This window comes from Aulonocara sp. 'chitande type north' Nkhata Bay, linkage group LG8 (genome assembly GCF_057382095.1).
Source record: "Aulonocara sp. 'chitande type north' Nkhata Bay isolate Kocher_YH1m ecotype deep benthic linkage group LG8, A_spYH_male_GT1.1, whole genome shotgun sequence".
Classification (NCBI taxonomy): domain Eukaryota; kingdom Metazoa; phylum Chordata; class Actinopteri; order Cichliformes; family Cichlidae; genus Aulonocara; species Aulonocara sp. 'chitande type north' Nkhata Bay.
The window spans coordinates 19282360-19302368 of record NC_141351.1 but is presented as its reverse complement, the minus strand read 5'-3'; the positions used below and the strand labels follow the sequence as shown (position 1 = coordinate 19302368).

Here is a 20009-nt window from a genome sequence, read left to right as displayed (position 1 = left end):
ACTACAGTGAGAGTTGGTGAATCCTTATTTATAGCTGCTGTCTGTGTTTCTAATATTAGGAAGAAACAGTGAACATAGTGGTGGTTCAGGCAGGGTTCAAGAAGTCAATCTCTGCAACAGTCTTGGCCACACTACTGAAGCTGCTTTAGGCTACTCTCAGCTGTGGTGTGTCTGCAAGCAACTTTGCAACCCACCTCCATCTCAGCTTCTCCTCTTAATGATGTCAGTGATTCTGGCTGTAGCTGTGCATTGGATGTTAACCTGACATATGTTGGTTGCACATATCTGAGGGAAGCACAACAGGTTCAAATAATACTAGTCCTATTCTAGCTGGATATGTCTTTCACAGACTGAACCAACGGCACATATCCAGCCACAGCTTCATCTGTCACAGCAGGAAGAGAAGCTACCGTTCTGCTTACATCCAGATGTCTACTGTCTGTACTGCAATACTTCTCTCAATTACCACAGACAAGAATGACTCAAAAGACAAGAAAACAGAATTTAGGAATAAATCAAGAAATCACTGGTTAGCCACAAACTGTTTAACTTTGAATCGCCCTAGTGGGAACAATTTGACAGATGAGATTTCCCCCATCTTAAAGTGATGACCCACCTCTTATATACTAAACATCCCATTGGCATAAAAATAGATTTCATTAATATCTTATCTTGTCACCAAGGCAAGTGTTAGTCACCAGTAAATTATGCATTCTCCCCGAACCCAAGGAAAAACTGTTTAAGCTGAGAGGATTGGACCAATAGTGGCACATGGGGACACATGCCTAAAGTCCCTTACAGAACAAACTGTCTCTAACTCTAACAAACAAAGAGCCAAATCCCATGACTGTTCTCTGCTTACAGTTAGCTGAGACATCCTGAAAGAGCCAAATTTAATTTGGTCCTTGGGGCCGCCCCATATGGATTAATGATCAGATAGTCATTTAGCCGTTAATCTGATAAAACCCAGATCCAGGCACAATGGTATGATTACACAGTAGAGGAGGCTGGAGTCCATAGACATTTTCCTGGCTGTAACTGAGGCCAGAGCATTTTGCCTCAATAACCACATTCCAAAACAACTGCATCAACAAACTGGGTAGTGATTTAGGCTAATTGAACATTAGGCAATCAAAGTTAAATGCTGAGTAAACATCAGAATTAGAGCTGCTTTTCATCCTTTTTTGTCTCTCCCCTCCCCTCTCATTCTTAATAAGAATACTGTACCATTTTAGCTAACATTATAACAAGGCCTTTCAATAACGCAATGTAATTGCATGCAAATACACAGCCATTTGCATTAATTTATCATCACATAAAAGCCACTTCGTGTAAAACAACATGTTAAATGAAGAAAAAACCAACCAACCACTTAGAGCCAAAATAATATACCAGCCAGTCTTTCAATCTCTCCAGCAAGCTGTTATACAACTAATCAAATTACAGGGGCCAATCAGTCACTTAACTAAATGATCAATGCAAAAATCAGCGAGGCAATTTCTCAATCCCCCTTCTGTAAATCATGCAATCAGTTATCAAACCAACCGAGGATGCATAAACAACCCAGCTCTCTCACAAAAACAACTTAATCAACTGACAAGAGGCAACCTGATAGCTGAGAGGTTAGAGCACATAACAGCCATCCATCCATTTTCTTCATCGCTTATCCAGCCAGGGTCAGAGTGAGGCTGGAGCCAATCCCAGCTGACACTGGCTAAGAGGTGGGATATACTCCGGATAGGTCACCTGTCCATCTCAGGGCTAACACAGAGATAGACAGGTGTTCGAGCTAACATCAACACATATGGCCAATTAACCTGAGGCAGGAAGCCTAAGCACCCAGAAAAAAGCCAGGTGGGCACAGGGAAATCATTCAAAGTCCACAAATAAAGGCCCCAGCCAACCAGCAGGTCAGAACCCAGCGTTAACCTCTGTACCAAAGAGCCATATCAACTGTTAAAAAAGAAGATTTAATCCAATATATGTAATATATTCATTATATATATTAAAATCAATATGTATGTCTAAATCTTTTTTGCATTTTCTGTGTCCTCACTGGACCACAGTGCAACCCTGGAACATACCAGATGTGCACAAATGCCATCAGCAGTGATCCCATCCCAATTCCCGCTTGATTTTTGCTGCCTGCTTTCTTTCTATCCTGCCTGTTTTTGTTGCTCCTATTTCCACGAAGGCAATAAATAAAACAACAAAAATCAGTGAACAAACTTGCAAATCTCACCCTGCTGATGGCCAACAGGAAGTCGAGTTTGTGAGACTTGTGAAGGGAGTGTCTTAGTTTCCAGTAAAGCAGGTGTTCCCAGGCAAAGACCAGCAAGCTGAGGCCCATAGCCACCAGTAGCATGTAGAATACACCTGCCATGTTGTCGATGTCCAACTTGCTGCTCATTACTTCGTTCTTCTCATTCTGGCAGATGCCTGACAACCAAACTGTCTCTAAGCGCTCGGTGTCTCCTAAAAGGGATGAAGGTTTATGGGAGTTAGTCAGAGACATGGCAGCTTTATAGTAACCTGAAGATAACCATTTCCATAATGAACATGTCATATGTTTTAGAGGTTTTTTACACTGTAGTTGGACAGAGCTAACTTCAGGCAACTCTGAGTTCCATAGTGTGAATGCTTGTTGTAAACAAAGCAAACAATTATTCTGGATAGATGAAGTTTTTAAGGTGATTTAAGTTTTTGGAGTAGAGCAAAGTTTTTGTTTTGTTTTGTTTTGCTTTGCTTTAGAAAACAAAATATTCAAATGTCATAGGTTTCAATTTCTCATAATAAACCTATGATAATTATTATTCAGTTTGCATGACTCATTCTGTATTGCGGCCTAGGAATCGTAACAATTGGGGGCTCGTCCAATATTCCCACCTTTAATTTTGGGAAAATGTGAGTAAATATAGTCTAGTTGTTGGTTTAGTGGACTGTATGATTTGCACTTGTCTTTCCACTTTCCCTGGCCACATTAATGGCCCAGTCACAGGGCAAAGGGTTATTAAATGTTGATGATTTCCTTCTATTAAATTAACCCTACATATTGGGGAGAAATGTGCTCAGATTGGAGTGTGTTTAATTTGGTTTATTGTTCTTTTTGCACACACATCATATGCCACACACTTGCCAGCTCATCCATGCACTGCTTCACACCACTGATATGAATTTACACTCATCATGATTATTATTAAGTTTAATTAACCTGTGGTAATCCTTATTCATTTGGTGGTGCAACTTCATTCTTTGTTGCCTATGAGCTGACCATATATAGTGGAGATCTGTGTGGCTGGAACACAGGTATGTCTAACTGAAGTGAATATTTCCATCTGTGGAGATACTGTATAGCTTTAATGTGAATATGTGAATTATAAAGGGAGATATTAAGTGCATATTATACTGTATATTTAGGTAATTATTAATGTTTTTTAAAATTCAACAAAGTTTTGGACCAAAACTCAAAGATATGTATGCATAAGGTGTACACAAAAGCTTTATACATATGCATATTTTGTCTTCTTTGTTTTTCTGGTCATGTTAATGCATTCCCCTGTTCCAATACAGCACCCTTTATATCAGAGAACGTAAGGTCCCTGAACATATCTCCATTAAATATCATTACCACAAAAGCCACCCCTCTAGGCCTCTGAACAGGTGGCCACCTCTTGAGCTGAGCTCTCCCCAGCGGCCCATTTTATCACCCAGTTACCGTATGTTGACCATAAACACACTGTTAGTTACATCATCACGGAAAACTCGGAGTGAGTGTGAGTGTGTGCGTATGCGGGGAGGGTGCTCTTAAGCTCTCAGAGGAGGGAGGATATTAACTCCACACCGGCGGCAGCCACCATGGTGAATGTGTTTGTGTGTATGTGTAGGTAGGACGTGTATATATATGTGTGTGTGAGTGTGTCACAGAGATAATCATATCCCTAACATTTCCTGCTGTTCTGCAGGATATTAACTCTTCCCTGTAAGCCCACTTCCCTGCTGATACAGCACACACTGAACTGGACTGACTCCAGATACATGGTGCACATACAGTGTGCCACAGAGACAGAAATAAACACAGACGTTTACAGTTGAGGAAAATCTAAAAGTGTGTGCAGGTACGAGATGTACTTTTGAAAATGAAAGATTTGGATCTGTGCCTACCATCTCCAAGGAACTGCAACAGTGCTAGATCAATAGGTCGTTTCCAGCGTGAGTCTTTCTCCAGAGCGATGCCATACCCCGTGGTGGCAAACACTTTCCCACTGCCGATGGTCACCAGTTTGCAGCCCTCATCCTTCCCGGCCATGTAGTTTAAAACAGCAGCATCATAAATGAAGGCGTCCAGCTTCCTGCATGCAAATGGAGTATCTTAAGTGTAGTGGCTGTTTGATGTTTTTATATATACATATATATATTACTTAAAATGTTCTCTGTATGATTTTATTTCCACCCTGATGAAGCTTCAAATCCAAATGCATCAGTCAGTCAATAAAGTTATTCTATATATTACAAGTTCTGCTGGATTTTTCAGACTGTAAGCTGTCCTCATGAACCACAGACGTAGGTGAAGTTGTTCCAGAATCCCCTGCACCGTGTGTTTCACTGCCTAACTTTACCCTCCTTCTGATTTCTCTTTTCCGTTTTGCATATTTGTCATATTTGCATGTGTTAGATCATGAACACATTTTAATATTAGACAAAGATTACAGAGTAAACACAAAATGTATTTTTTTTAAAATAATGACTTCTTTTATCAAGCAAGTAAAGTTATCCAAACCTACCTGGTCCTGTGTGGAAAAGCAGTTACATCCTAAACGTAAGTAACTAACAACCTGGCTGTGACAAGAATTGCAATCAAGTGTTTGTGAAAACTGGCAACTGATGGCAGCAGATGGCCGCCCCACCCTGAGCCTGGTTCTGCTGGAGTTTATATCCTGGTAAAAGGAGTTTTTCCTTCCCACTATCGCCAAGTGCTTTCTCCTCGGTGGTCTTTGGCTGTATTATTGCAGGATCTTTATCTTATAAATAAAGCGCCTTGAGACAACAGATTAATTTTGTGCTATTTGAATTGAATTGAATAGATGAAGGCATCTTGAAGCAGCAAAGCAGCCCCAGACCATCGCACTACCACAGCCATGTCTGACTGCTGGTACCATGTCAGGACTCAGAGCTTCCAAAATGTTTGTCTTGTCAGGCCACTAAATATTTTCCCCAAACTCTTAGGGATGATCAAGATTTGGCAAATGTGAGAAGAGCTTTGAGTTCTTTTTGGTCAACAGTGGTTTTCGCCTTGGAACTCTCCCATGAATATCATTTTTTCCCAGTCTCTGAAGGCCCAGTGAGGCCTGCAGTTCCTTAGATGTTGTTCTGGGCTCTTGGAATAACTTTGCTAAACCAGCCACTGCTCCAAGTTTTGTCTATTTGTGGGTAATCACTCTCATCGCAGTTTAGTGGAGTATCAAAGCCTTAGAAACTGCTTTGTAAAGCTTTCCAGAGTAATAGACATCAGCGTGACTTCAGTGTCTTTAGAGGGTGGCATAATTATATGATGCTTTTTCGACAGGTGTAACCGTAATCATGCCTAAGAATGGTTTGTGACATTTAACTCAAATTAAAACAAAAAAAAGGTTAATCGCAGTTAATTCATGTTCCAACAAGAGTTGGGTGTATTTTTTCACAAAGCACCAGCATCAGCTTCGATAGAATTTCTCCCTTAGTGAATTTTTTTTGTACTTACTGAGTTGTGTACTCTGTGTGTAGTTTGGGGTATTTTAGCCTATCAAATAGGAATGTGGTATTTTACTTACTACAGCCCACATTCTGCCTTCTAGTCCGACATTACTGTCAGTTAATTTAAAAAGCAATCAACTAGTTTGAATCTTGTTTGATAGTAGAAATTCATCAAAAAGAAGCTTTACTCAGCTTTTTTTTAAAGTATAATGCCAAATTTAAATGCACCAGTTGAGAGCCTCTCTCTTACAACACTCTGAAGAGTCTCGAACAGAAACCCAGGCTGTCGGATACAAGGATATCGTTGGACCCCAAAGCTACAGCTAGAGGCTCTGTGAGGCTGAATTAAGATAAAAAACACTTTGGGCAAAGAGGTAACGTCAACGGGTTCACAATGACAGGCAAGTATTCACGGGCTAATATCTGTTCCCTGCAGACAGTGACTGTCTGCAACAAAATTGAGTTGGTTGGATAAAGTTTAAAGTTAGGACATTGCATTAGATTAAAAAGTCAAAGGATCAACACAATAGTTACGATTTATGCTCTTGGGCTCATGGATACCTGCACTAAATTTAATGGAATCTATCTCACTCTCTATCTGACACCAGAATGCTTTTGCAGAATTTCAGAGCAGTCCATAAGTCGGTGGTCTTTTACGTCTGGAACTGACTGACAACACACTCCATCAGGTGCATTACTAATTAAAGGTAAACAAGAAAGAAAGAAAGAAAGAAAGAAAGAAAGAAAGAAAGAAAGAAAGAAAGAAAGAAAGAAAGAAAGAAAATGTTGGATCAGATGTCTGAAAATCTATTTTTATTTCAGAGGGAAACCAAGAAAATCAGTAAAAAAAAATATAAAGAGCGCACAACTGGTTTATAAAAAATGTCCCAAATCACCTGTATGGTTCTTCAAAAATGATCTGGTCCTTTGTGAAGTTGGCATTCCCGACAGCTCTTTTCTATACAAATTAAGCTCTACTAGAAATTACTTTAAACCTAAAAATACACCCATCAGATTGGCCTATTTTAGAAATAGATACATAGAGCATCAAACCTCAAGTGTACTATACAAATTCTAATAATTATTACTATGTCTTTACTTGGATGAGGACCAATTAAATATAATTTTCTATCAAAATGTGTAATATATTTAAAATGTAATTAAAACTTTACCCATTTTTGAGGCTTTCTAGGGCTTCCTCCACCCCTTTCTGGTTGTATTTCACCATGTATGTATGCATGTCGGGGTAGTTGCTGCGGATGTTTCTCTCTGTGCTTCCATTTGGGACGGTCCCGAAGCGGAAAGGAGGATAATGCTCATGTGGTCTCTGGAACTGCAGGGAGACGGAGGAAGAGAGAAAAGGGAAAGGGGAGAAGACGCATGAGATAAGTGAGACATAGTGAAATAAGAGACTTTCAGTGAGGAGAAAAACATAAAGAGAGAAGGAGTAAGCAGTGACAAGAGACTGACGGTAGTCAGGGAAGAATATGGAAGTGGGAGAGAACAAAAAAAATGCTGATGAGGAGAAGAGCAAAAGGGGAAAAATATATTTTAAAATGTAGACAGGGAAAACTGAGGAGAGTAAAGAAAAATGAAGATATGAAAAAGGAGTATGGGCTCAAATTGTGGTCATATATATTTTGTACTTGTAAATCAGTTTTGTATGTGTAAAAAGAATTTGTGTGTGTAAAAAAGATTTGTATGTGGACTTAGCCAAAAAAAATACGTGTGAAACTCTGCAAGTTGCAAGTACGAATTTTGACCCTATTTTTCTTCCTTTCATCTGATTGGTCAATGTCATGTCAATCACATATTTAACTATCCAATCAGAGAACAGATGGGTTTGGCTATTGGAGGGGTGCTTTATGGAGCTTCAGGTCCTTGAAGGGAATAAATGCCCTAAAGGAGTGTCAGAGAACAAAAAACAAAGGAAAGACCAAAGGATGTGGAAAAGAGGAGGCAAAAGACGAAAGAGCAGAAGAAACAGGTGAAATAAAATGAAGATGAAGGATGTGCAGAGGAAAGAATAAAAAGGAAGGAAAGGGGAAAGAAAAAACAAGAAGAATTCAGGAAAAGGAGAAAAGGAAACATAAAGGGAAATTAGGAAGAATCTTAGGCAAGAAATTGTGAATCAATAAATGGAGAGGAAATTAAAAATAAACTAAAGAGCAGACATAAGTGTGAAGTAACATGGTAGAAAGGAGTCAAAAGGATGAGGGACTACTTAGAATAATTTATTTCAATTTCATGAGCTGGACCACACCCCAAACACTTGAATTTCTACAAATGCCTGCTGGCACCACGTACTCTCTGCTGCCATTTTCCCTGGCTCAACGTCTCTCAAAGGTATGATGGCGATTTGCTAGGCCCAGAAGCCACCACCGATCCTTGGTAAAGCCTTTTCCAAACTACAGCCTCTGCCCAAGCTCCCTGCTTCATCTTCAATTAACGCCTGTCATTCATATTTCAGGTTGAGGTTCTTGCTAATGAAATCCATCTTAAAGTCATTCCATCTTTTTCCAAAACTGATCTTATCGGCGACTAAACGTAACGCTGTATAAATGGAATGGAAGCCACTCACTCACCTCAGTGTTATTAAAATCTGATATCAACATGCATGAGTTCGAATCATTTCACTGCACAGAGATGATCCTAGCGTGGTTCAATCTGTGGCTGATCGAAGTTCGCGTTTGATTAGATGATGCAGAGAGCAGAATGAAGCCGAAATATGTCTGTTAACGCTCAATTAGACTGTAAACAGCAAAGAGCTATTCATCTTGGTTACAGCGTTGACCTTTTGCGCTGAGCACGAATGAATGGGCCAATCAAAATGTGAGCGTACGAGTAGATGTGTCTATGTGTGTTCATATAATCACGCTTTAGCTGCATTGCAATGGCTTTCGATGAGAGGCTTTTTGTTATAATGAGCTATTTGGGGAAAAAAAAGGCCACATCACAGCCAGAAGATTAGAAATTACAGGATAGGTTCACATTGTGCAAGTCTATCTTAATTTGACACCCATACATACAACTGAAGAATTATTGGTTGCTGTAATTGCTGCTCCCGTCCATGCTGGCCATCAAGAGATTCCCTCTAAAAGCAATTTCATTGTAATTGATGGGGCGGCGATGTCCTGAGCTCCTCTTGTGTACAAAATTGCAGAGTGTGTTTAAGTTAATAAAATAATAATATGTAGCATCAACAGCCTTTTAGTGACCAATTGCAGCTTTGGAAAACAGTTTCTGTGGAAGCAAAGGGCAGAATTTCACACAACAATTCCTGAACTTGAAAGCTTACTGCAATTTTATACAGATCAAGGACTACAGAGTTTGTTCCCATTAGTTTGAAATTACTTTAATAGAAAAAAGGGCAGTTATGCATGTCTCATATTGTATGTGGGCATTAAAATACACTTATTTTAGTACATAATGACTGTACAAAAAGTCCTCTTACTGAGGAAACTCTTTAGGTTAAATTTTAGGAAATAAATTTCTATCATTAGGATTAAGCCAGTAATCTCGTTCAGCAGTGCGTCCTATAACCTTTTTTTTTTTTTAAAAAGTACAAATGCCTCATGGTAAACTTAAAACCTCATGATTGCGATTATAATCACATCACAATTATAATCATCCTTTTACCTTATGTATCATCTGTTCTTATTTACAGCATCAGAAGATTCCCATTTCATCTGAGCTGGAGACATTTTTCCAAACCTGAATATGAAACACCTACACTACAGTGATGTGTATAATAAATCCACAGCTCACAAATAATCCCCTCCAAAAAGTATTTCATCCTGTTTGAGAAATTTCAGAACTTCACGGGTGGTAAGGTGGTGCGGTGATTAGCATTGTTGCCTCACAGCATGCAAGTTCTGGGTCCTCCTTAAATATTCTGTGTGTAGTTTGTGCTCCCTGTGCCTGTGGATTTTCTCTGGGGATGCCAGTATCCTCCCAAGGTCCAAATACATGCTTGTTAGGTTAACTGGTGATCTGAAACTGACTGTAGTTGTAGATGTGTGATAGATAAAGCACTGCATGAATGGCTTTAGTGACTTGTTGTGTAAAGCGCTTGAACAGTAAGACCACAAGCCTGCTATGTAAGTGTTGCTACACTTTATTATTATTAGCCAGCTGTTTAAGAAAATTGAAAACTTTATTTTTCAATAAAAAAAAATTCTTGTCATCTTTTTCATCACTGTGAAGTTGAGTGTATGTGTGTGTGTCTTAGTATGTGCATGCACATTTAAGTAAAGTATGTGGGTGTTCTTTTCTTCTGTTGACCCTTTTTTGTTGCTGTTTAGTTTGTTTTTTTTAATCATTTGACATTTTCCGATCTTGTTTTAACAGTGTGAGCGAGACCAGCGATGGAGACGGCACAGAGAGAATATTGATGGACAGACCAAAACACTGACAGGACAAGTTGAGACTCAGACACCATCTGTATTGACAGAAGGGAGTAATTGATTAGTCATTCATGCCACTGGGCTCCCCAGTGATAGGAAAAGGACAGAGACATTCACATCAGTCTTTTTACTTGACTTCATCTTAAAGGCTTTCTGTGAGTCTTTTGTCTCTCCTCCATTCACGGCTTATTAGTCAATGCGGAGTGACAGCGAGCAGATGATGTGGTATAAGCTGGATTTGAACAAAAAGACATGATTTTCTCCATATCTCACAGCTCCACGAAAGCTCTCTGTGTTTGAGACCAACTGTTCCACCTCATTGTTCCTCCAAGTGAAACTTTGTTCAGTGTCTTACCTTTTTGTCAGAGAGCCCAGACACGGTGTCGATATATTGCTCCTGGATCATGAAAGCAGCCAGGTTGGCGGTGTAAGAAGCCAGGAAGATGACGGCAAAGAAGGCCCACACCAGGACCATGATCTTACTCGTGGTGCCTTTAGGGTTTTCAATCGGGACAGAGTTGTTGAAGACGATGCCCCACAGCAGCCACACTGACTTCCCAATAGTGAATGTTGGACCACCGGGCGCTGATGAAATAGAAACAGGAGATAGTATCATCTAACCATGCAAGTTTTATCTTTTAGAGTAAACTAGTAGGACCTTGAGCTCATCTTCCTTTATTGGATTAGTGGAAATAAACAGCGAAGTGGGAAAACTGTGGAACTGTCCCTGGATCAGTTGCTGCAAATAAATGCCACTATCTTCAGTTAACTGTCTGGATTGCACTGTGATAGACATTTCATATTTGTTTGCACTTTGAAAAATGATATTTGCCAATTATGTGATGTGATGTAAAAGTAAAGGCTTTGCTTTGGCTTAAATACCCACGTTTCAAGGGTCAGAGAAGAAATTATCTGACGTCAGAGTTTTCTTGACCAGTACCTCTACCCAGATCTCCTCTTACTGCAGACTTTGTCCTTCCATGTTCTTTCCTTCTTTGCTCCTGACAAACTAAACTAACACTCCCTGCAGTTGCTTCCAGGCTTTTTTCAGTTACAAAACCCACTGCGGCTGTCATTTCCTCAGCAGAACAGTCTTGTTTTCACTGGGGATTGGGGCTTTCTTCAGCCAAAATATAATATAAAAAAGAAATCTCTAAGCAAAGCTAAATTATCTGCATGGTAAAATACCACCAGAGTTAAGGGGAAATTAAGTTTTGTTTGTTTTCTTTTTACGTGGATGAATGGATTCTTTAAGTGCAGTATTTGATGACAGTGTTCACTGTGTAAGTATTCATCAGCCATCTCATGCCCTTCTACAAACTTCAAGATGACAGAACAATTTCACAGCATCAGCCGGTTTCCATCGCTCTCTGCCACCATTGCTCATGTGCAGCAACGGAGGGTGCCACCGCCATCAATCACACTTCGATTAGTGAAGCGACGAATGCTAATTAAAACAGGAAAATGACCTTTCGGACCTGGAGACGAGGCACGCTCTGTCAGCGCTGAATTCGGGGATTGATTAGCCCTCCCAAACCCAACCCAAAATTTTGGGTTGCAGGACATGCTAGCGGGAAGGGGCGGGATTTAGAGGCCTGTAGGCAGGCTTACTTTGAAATGCTTGGTGGATTCAAATTGAATAGCTCTGAGCTATTCTGTGGATAGTTTTAAAAGAAGAAAATACTAATTGACTCCATTTGACACATTACACTCTGAAAACAACAGACTTTGCCTCTGCTTTAACGATGATCTAGTAATTATGAGTCCTGTATTATCCATCATAAATTCTTCCAATAAGAAGATGTAAGACTCACCTTTGGCGCTCACCAGACTGCGATTGTAGCCAGCTGGGCTGAAGTATTCAAACACAAACACCGTCACAGCCACCACAGTCAGGCACATCACAAACATCATGACCCAGACTGCTGGGCTATAAGGCTCTGGAAGAGGGGGAGGAGAAGTGAAGGAACAAACATGGGTTGGCGTGAGTCTCTTTTGTGGTTCTGTTTCAAAACCTCAGCCTGAGATAGGCGGGATCAACGTGTGTGATAACAGGATACCAGGAGGGAGAATGAAGCTGAATTTTGTTGTTTGGTAAAGAGATTTAGGTGTGTGTGTCATGCATTAGGGGATTTAGTTGTAGGCTACAGTCATTGGTGGGATAAAAGCTTAATGAAAAGTTTCCTAAAGCGTCTACGGAGACAGAACTCGTTTAAGTAGGCCACCCTGCAAGAAAGTGGTTTGAAAGACGGCAACATCGCACTCCAAAGATAACAAATGATACAACCAGCTTGAACAGAGGAAATTGTAAATGTGAATGTGCTTCTCACCAAGAAAAGCAGACGGAGATACTGTTCCGTTGCTGCGCGCAACCATGACGCTGATGCCCGTCTCGACAAATGGCACAGAGAAGTCGATGATTTCAGAACGCTCCTCGTTGATAGTGAGAGAGCCAATGGCCATGTCAGCCCGCCTGTACAGCACCTGAGAGAAGAGACATAAGCAGAAAGCAAACAAAACCAACACAGAAGCACAACAGTGAGCCAGCTGTAGTGGTCAACAATTTCCCCCTCTTTATCCTACATGTGCTCTGCTTAAAATAGAAATATTTACACATTTTACAAGCAATCCTTTTAAAACAGGGAAGCCACAAGCAGCAAGCAATAAATGAAAAACATTTCTTTCATCATTTCAGAATCCACAAGGAGAAAATGCTGCATCTCAAGAGCTCTCACATCCAAGCCAGTTTTTCTGTAAAGCATTTTTTACACACATACACACACACACACGCGCGCAATTATACAGTTCCAAAGCACAACGCCTTCAGGCACAAAAACACAAGCAAAAGTCTCTCCTGAGGAACACCTGTTCAGGTGCTTCACTTTCAGATGCAGCTGTGTTGGACGTGGCTTGGTGTGTGCGGGGAAAATGATGTATTAGCACCGTATGCATATGCATGACATCACACCACTGACCTAAAAAAAAGCCCATCCAAAAAACCAAAACTCTTGACTATTCTTGACTCTCAACTATCATTACTTGAAACTGTATTTGTGCAAAAGTAGGAAATCACTGCCTACAAATGCTCAAGTACTGTTCTCAGGTACTTTTACCCTGACATTTTTCATTTTAGCTGGACTAATGTTAAAATTTCCAATTTAAAAGATAATAAAATATAATGGCTTCAATATTAAAAAAGTGTACCTGGTGTAAAAACATTTAAAACGTTCCAGTCTTGTTTTAGTTTCATCACAAATTGTATTATCTGACAAGTATCTGATAGGAAATTATTACTCTGATCCCGCTCTACTTGATGGGGCTTACTCTGAAGTACTGTTTAGTGAAAATTTATACTTTGACACTTTTTAGTTCTATTTTTTATGTTAACAGTGAATAAAAATTTTATTTAGTATGAAAAGACTGACTTGTGGTGAAAAACCCACAAAGAATCGTCAACCTCTCTGTACTTTCATTCACTTACACAGAGTATTATAGTGTCTCAGTTCAGTCGTCGGGTTTTATAGCCTGCGGGTTTAACCTTTTACTTTATTCTCATTACTCTCATCAGCCTTGTTTCCAGCTTTAGCACGCAGCGCTGGTTTTAAGTGAAAAAGCTTTTATAATAACCACTATACGCTAAGTGCACCAGGGAGCAGCTTTTTAGCAGCTAAAGAAGAGGAGGATGGTAGAAATCAATGTAGATCTACAAGAAGAGTGAGTATTGTAATTAGATGTATTGGGGGGGGGGCATGGAAACTTATAATTGTCAGTTACAGCTTTCTGCACTTCCTGCAAGTAGCCCTAAAATCAGCCTCATACATATTTAAACGGTTAAAATGAATGTTACTTTGTGTGTGCCATGCTTCTAAATACAGGAGTCTCTCTTTTTAAAGTTGGACTATTTCTGAATTCAAGAGAACTGCTTTGGTTGAAAGGAGTAGACAACTAAAGAATAATTGTTGCTGTGTGCTGTATTTGATATTCAGTGCTGTTTTTGGCTGATGTCTAATATGCTACTCATAAATAACTTACATTTATGTTACTAGGGCAGGCTGTAGCCTAAAACCTCCATTTATTGTGGTTAGATCTGTGGCTGAACATCTTCATACACCTTTTTTATAATAATTGTCTGTTCAACGCCAGCAGGCAGCTCAAGAAAGCTGTAATGTCTGCTGGATTCAGGGACTTCTTGTTGTTTCAGTAGACATATGTCTCACCTCTCCAATCATCCCGTTCCAAACGCCGCGGACCATCTTGCCATGTTTCCCATTGGTAACCAGGTAAAGGTCATAGGAGAACTTGATGGTGCGGGACAGCTTCTTCAGGATGTCTATGCAGAAGCCCTTACAGCACAGCTTTGTGTAGGACTCTGAGTGGCCAATAATGCTGCAAGAAGGGTGAGAAAAAGCAGAGTCACACACACGGTTAGTACAACTTTGCTTAACCATCCTGTGATCAAAGATCCTCGCTGGCAGCTGGGACAGTTGCTATCTTTAGCATCAACACCAATGCTGTTGTTTTACTTTGCTTCAGAGAGCGAGTGCTAAATAGTCGCAGGCTCTCATGCTGACAGACACCATCGTCTACAGCAGCAAAGTGAAGGGCAGGCAACGGCTGCTTCATTAGCTGGAATCAATGTCGGTTAACAGCACGTCTTTCAGTGAGATGGAGGCGATGCCTAAAAATGACAAACAAGCACAAATACACTCGCACACTGTGTGACAGAGGCCACAGTGAATGGTTGACTGACTGTGATGGCCTCTAATCAAAGCCCATTAAGGTGTGTAGCATGTGTGGGGTGCACTCCCTTCCTCTCTGTGGCCTTGCTACTTAATGGGGTGTTGAAGAAGAGAACAGAGGGAAAGGAAATTGTGGGAAAAAAAATAATAGAATAAAAAATAATGGAAACCTCAAAAAGTGACACCAAACAGGGAAAGTTAAAATCAGACAAAGTGAAAATGGAGTTGACACACTTCCTGAGAAAAGAAAAACTCTCTTTTTCCCCCTCCGCTCTTTCATCTATTCAGCTGCCGAAGAAGTGGGTCTAAAATCTACGAGGGCTGAGTCACTCGGTGTGTGTGTCTGTCTGCGTGCGTCTTTGTGCGTAACTGACTCGGCATGTCAATGAGTCAGCATACGAGCTGAAGAACGATAAAGAGACGACGTGAGTGAATAAATGAGCAAGTGATTGAATGAAAAAAGTCAAGTGAGTAATTAACATTAAGGTGATTATTTTCCAAATCTTAAGAGTTCATTTTAGAAACATTTTAAGTGCATTTGGAGGGCTTGGTTCTTTCACGGGAGTCTAGCTCTGATAAACGCCGTGTTAATTAATTGCTTCAGGAGCTGGCCACCTGTCGTCATTATACACACTCCACTAACAATTCACACACAAACACACACAAAAGCACGTGTAAACTGGGCCGTCTCTCTCCGTTTCATACACGAACACATGCACGCATACAGTACAATGTCCCCTGGGGATGCGCAGCAGCAGTTGTGTTGTGCTGTGCTGTGCGGTCTCCACAAATGCCCAGAAACTAGTGCAGCGTGGAGGGGAGCATGTTAGACCAGAGAGAGTGAGAGAAAGGGAAACTGTCAGCTGAACAGCAGACAGGAAACATACGGACCAACAGCCAGACGATGCAGCGATGGGGCAGCGGATTCAGTTTTGAGGGAAATGAGGGCAAGTGCAAAGGAGGACAGATGGAGGAGGAGGAGGAAGAAGGAGAAGAGATTGTGAAATTACCATCACTGTGATCCAGTTGAAATGATGAGGAAAACACTACAAAGTTAATGCCCGACAGTATTGCACCGCACTGATCGTCCTCGTTGCTGCACAGTGCAAACTATTAAAGTTTGTATTTCCATCAGATAATATAAATCTTATATTATTAATCTCATCACTGTTTATCATTTATTTTCTTTTAATTGATTACCTGAAGCAGAATACATTTTATCAAACCAACAGTCAAACTCCAGAGGCACGCTTTGTAACCATAAGTATACGGATACTAAAGCTTTGTGATTCTTCAACATTTTATTACTATTTTAAACCTTTGGATAGAAAGCTGGACCTAATCTAAAATGAATAATAAAATATTTGTCTTATATTACTTTACTGGTTTATATAAGGATATTCAAGCAGAGCTAAAGCTATTCAATGAACACTGTGCCTCACAAGGACTGCAAGTGAGGTAACATTGTTTCGCATTACTTATGAGTCTTGAAGGCGTCTGTACTTTTATGTGTGCTCTTTATGCAATCGTTAATAAACTTTGAAATGGAAAGTGGATTCATTTTCTCAGAAAGACAAATCAAAGACGTGCCAAATGACAGAACTGATGCATAAAGTAAGAGGGAGGTGGAACAGTCAGACATGGACATGTAATAGCCTTCACTCTTCTGGTTTTAAGCTTGCACTGATACTGGTTTACTATAATGTTCGAGTTCAGGTTATAGTGTTAGGTGAGCGCAAGGCCAAGATTCTTCCATATCAAACTCAGAAAACCATTCCTTTATGGACTAAAATTTGAGTGGTCATACTATAATGGTCAATTCTAGCTGCTATACAAATAAACTTGCCTTGCCATGAATTTAAATGTGAATGCCATCCATCCATCCATTCGCTTCCGCTTATCCTTTTCAGGGTCGCGGGGGGCGCTGGAGCCTATCCCAGCTGTCATAGGGCGAGAGGCGGGGTACACCCTGGACAGGTCGCCAGTCTGTCGCAGGGCCAACACACAGGGACAGACAACCATTCACGCTCACATTCACTTGCACATTCACACCTAGTGGCAATTTGGATTATCCAATTAACCTATCCCCACAAGCTGCATGTCTTTGGACGGTGGGAGGAAGCCGGAGTACCCGGAGGGAACCCACGCAAACACGGGGAGAACATGCAAACTCCACACAGAAATGTGAATGGTTTACTAAAAAAAAACAAAACTGTATTCTAGAGTAATGTTATTTGTCAGTTTATCTTTGAGCAAAAATGCATCAAGGTAGAGGAAGACCAGCGCCTCCAAATGACCTCATTATTAGATACTTCTGCTGCACACAACTAACAGTCATGTGAAAAGGAGCATTTTCAGAGTACTCTGAGCAGTCTGGTGAAATGCCAAGTAAACCCTATGATTCAGTAGTTTGTAGATTTTTACCAGCAATAATTTGAGGTAGTCTCACATATGACTTCATCTGTCTCTTACAACTTGTAGAGGAATTCTGGTCCTCTTAATTACAATATTTCTGAATTTCATTGAGGTGTGTGTTGATGCACAGCTCTCACACCACAGCATTTCAATCAGGTTGAGGTCTGGACTTTGACTGGGCCATTGCAACACCTTGGTTCTTTATTTTTCAGCCATCCTGTTGCAGATTTGCTGCTGTCTTTGGGATCACTGTCCTGATCCACTTTGGGCCAAGCTTTAGCTGTAGGCCAGCTGGCCTCATATTTGACTCAAGAATACTTTGGCATTCAGAGGACGTAATGGTCGACATAATGACTGCTAGGTGCCCAGAAAACAAGCCAAAATGATCATGCCTCCATCACTGGGCTTAACAGTTGGTATGGGGTGGTTGTGTTGTGTATATGATCAAATATCTCCACTTTGGTCTCATCTTTGCAAAGAACAGTGTTCCAAAATATTTAAATGCAGATTTGTAAACCTAACCCCTGCTACCGTGTTCTTTTCTGCAACCCTTCCAAAGAATTAATACTTTTTCAATCTTCTTCTGATATTACTGTCATAAAGTTACCTTCCAGTTTCCTAATACTGACCTTCCAAGTTACTATGGAAACAGTAAGGATGTACTTTCTCAGGACTTCAAAGAGTCTTGTGATCATCATGTGAAGACAATGTAGACAATAATCTTTGAAAATAGTGTTTTCAAAAAACAGCAACTTTTTTTTTACATTTTGTAAAAATTGTGACCTATCAGAGTTCAAAGGTGTTTATAGTATACAATAAGAGAAAAACATCTTAAGATAACATAAGCAACTCTTGTCAATTTTGAATAATCAGTTGTCCAAATTATTTATCAATTATCTCAAATAATAAATTATCTAAATTCCTATCTGTTAATTTTCTGCCCCAGATCTTATCTAATTTAAGAACTGCTTCCCATTAGCAGCTGGTCGCTCAGTATTGGGTTACACCATACTATTTCAGACAGCTGAGATTTGAGACGCTGGATTTTAGTGTGGAATTCCTACTCTTAATCAGCCCGGAGAGGTAGGCTTAGCCTTTTGGCAAAAGAAGCTATCATCTGTCCAAAGAAAGGGTTTTTAATGAGCAAGACAAAAAGTTTTAATCACACTAAACATCTGCTCTGCAGGGAAGCCGCTCAGACCACACAACAAGATTAACTGATTTATAGAGCACCAGTCGCCTCTCTCCCTCTCTCTTTCCTGCTCCCTCTTTGTTGGTCACCGTCCAAATGGGACACGCCAGCCAGAGAGAAGTAGAGAAAGAGAACCAGAAAGAGGGTAGGCTGGGATAACATTGTCCCACTATGACAGATGTCCCCATGTTAGATAGATAAATCTTCTTTACTAGCAATCAATGTGCCATTGTGCCCAACAACAGCCGCTACATATCTCATTCTATAATTAATGTGCCAGCCATAGCCAGATCTGCAATCTGCATAAATGATACATGCACCACAGACACATGTACACACATACGTGGAGTCATTGAAGTGAGCATGAACACAGCATTAATTAAAATAGTTTATCTGCTTACAATCAGATGATTGAAGACCGGTCAGTTTGTGCAGACTGCAAATATTACACCTAGAAATCTTCACGTTTAGCTGTGATATAGATACAGATTCCTCTTTACTGCTGAGAGTTAGATGAGAAGATAGACACTGCTCTTGTGTCTATATATTATGCTACAACCTGCACCCAGTTAGCTTAGACTGGCATAAAGAAGTACGTAAATGCTGGACACGTAACATCATTAAAACCATAGCAAGTTCTGGTTTTAGTGGATATTTAAAGATTAAACAAACAACCGATCAACCAAAACCTTAAAACCACTGACAGGCGAAGTGGATGCTGGTACAACACAATTTTCTGCTGGGAAACTATGGATTCTTTCATGTACCATCCAGCTAAACATTGTGGCTGGCCAAGCACGGTGATAACACCTCCCAATGGCAGTGGCCTTCCTGAGCATGACAATGATGTCTGCCACACTGCAGAAACTGCTAAGGAACCGCTTGAGGAACATGACAAAGAGGCTGAGGGTTGACCTGTTCTCTAAACTCTCTAGATCCCAATCCGATTAAGCATCCATGGGATGCACCAGAATGAGCTCAATCCCTGCACACCCGACCGTATAACCTGCAGGACCCAAAAGCTCCACTGCCAAGATCCTGATGCCAAAAGCTACACAACACACCCAGAGGTCCCGTGTCCATGCCATATCTCTCTCTGTCTCTCTCTATATATACAGTTTTGAAAATCATTTCAAAACTGGATAGCACTCTTGCACTCAGCCATGTACCAAGCACATGTCTGATGGTCAGACTCTACCAAATGGAGCAGACCTTACAATCAATAAGGTTCCACACTTGAGCAAACACTGCAAGCAAACATACAAAAATGAATAAATTGTAACATAATCAATAACAGGCAGTGAGATTCCAGTTAGCGATAACAAACTCCCAGAGTACAGGGCTAAGAACATCAAGGAAACTACAGTTACATCCTTTTGATACATTATCATACCAATGCATTGACGTAGCTTGTTTGCTGTCAGTTGGGATAGTGCATCATGATATCTGACTTAATATCCTGGCAGAACTAGTTATTAAAAGGTGCAGAATAAACAGCCATTTTTTTGCTGTCAGTGACCAACTGCA

At 40.4% G+C, this 20009-nt stretch overlaps 1 protein-coding gene across 2 annotated transcripts in view; it reads right to left on the bottom strand.

Moving 5' to 3' along the window:
* Nucleotides 1-20009, bottom strand: part of LOC147323653 (glutamate receptor ionotropic, NMDA 2C-like) — a 64815-nt gene that overhangs the window by 4919 nt on the left and 39887 nt on the right. For both annotated transcript variants that reach the window (XM_086304149.1, XM_086304150.1), the window contains 7 exons: nt 14354-14522; nt 12467-12620; nt 11951-12076; nt 10492-10721; nt 6903-7063; nt 4162-4349; nt 2243-2475 (listed from right to left, as the gene is read on the bottom strand). In XM_086304149.1, coding sequence (XP_086160275.1) covers nt 2243-2475; nt 4162-4349; nt 6903-7063; nt 10492-10721; nt 11951-12076; nt 12467-12620; nt 14354-14522 — 1261 coding nt within the window. The remainder of the gene's footprint in view (nt 1-2242; nt 2476-4161; nt 4350-6902; nt 7064-10491; nt 10722-11950; nt 12077-12466; nt 12621-14353; nt 14523-20009) is intronic.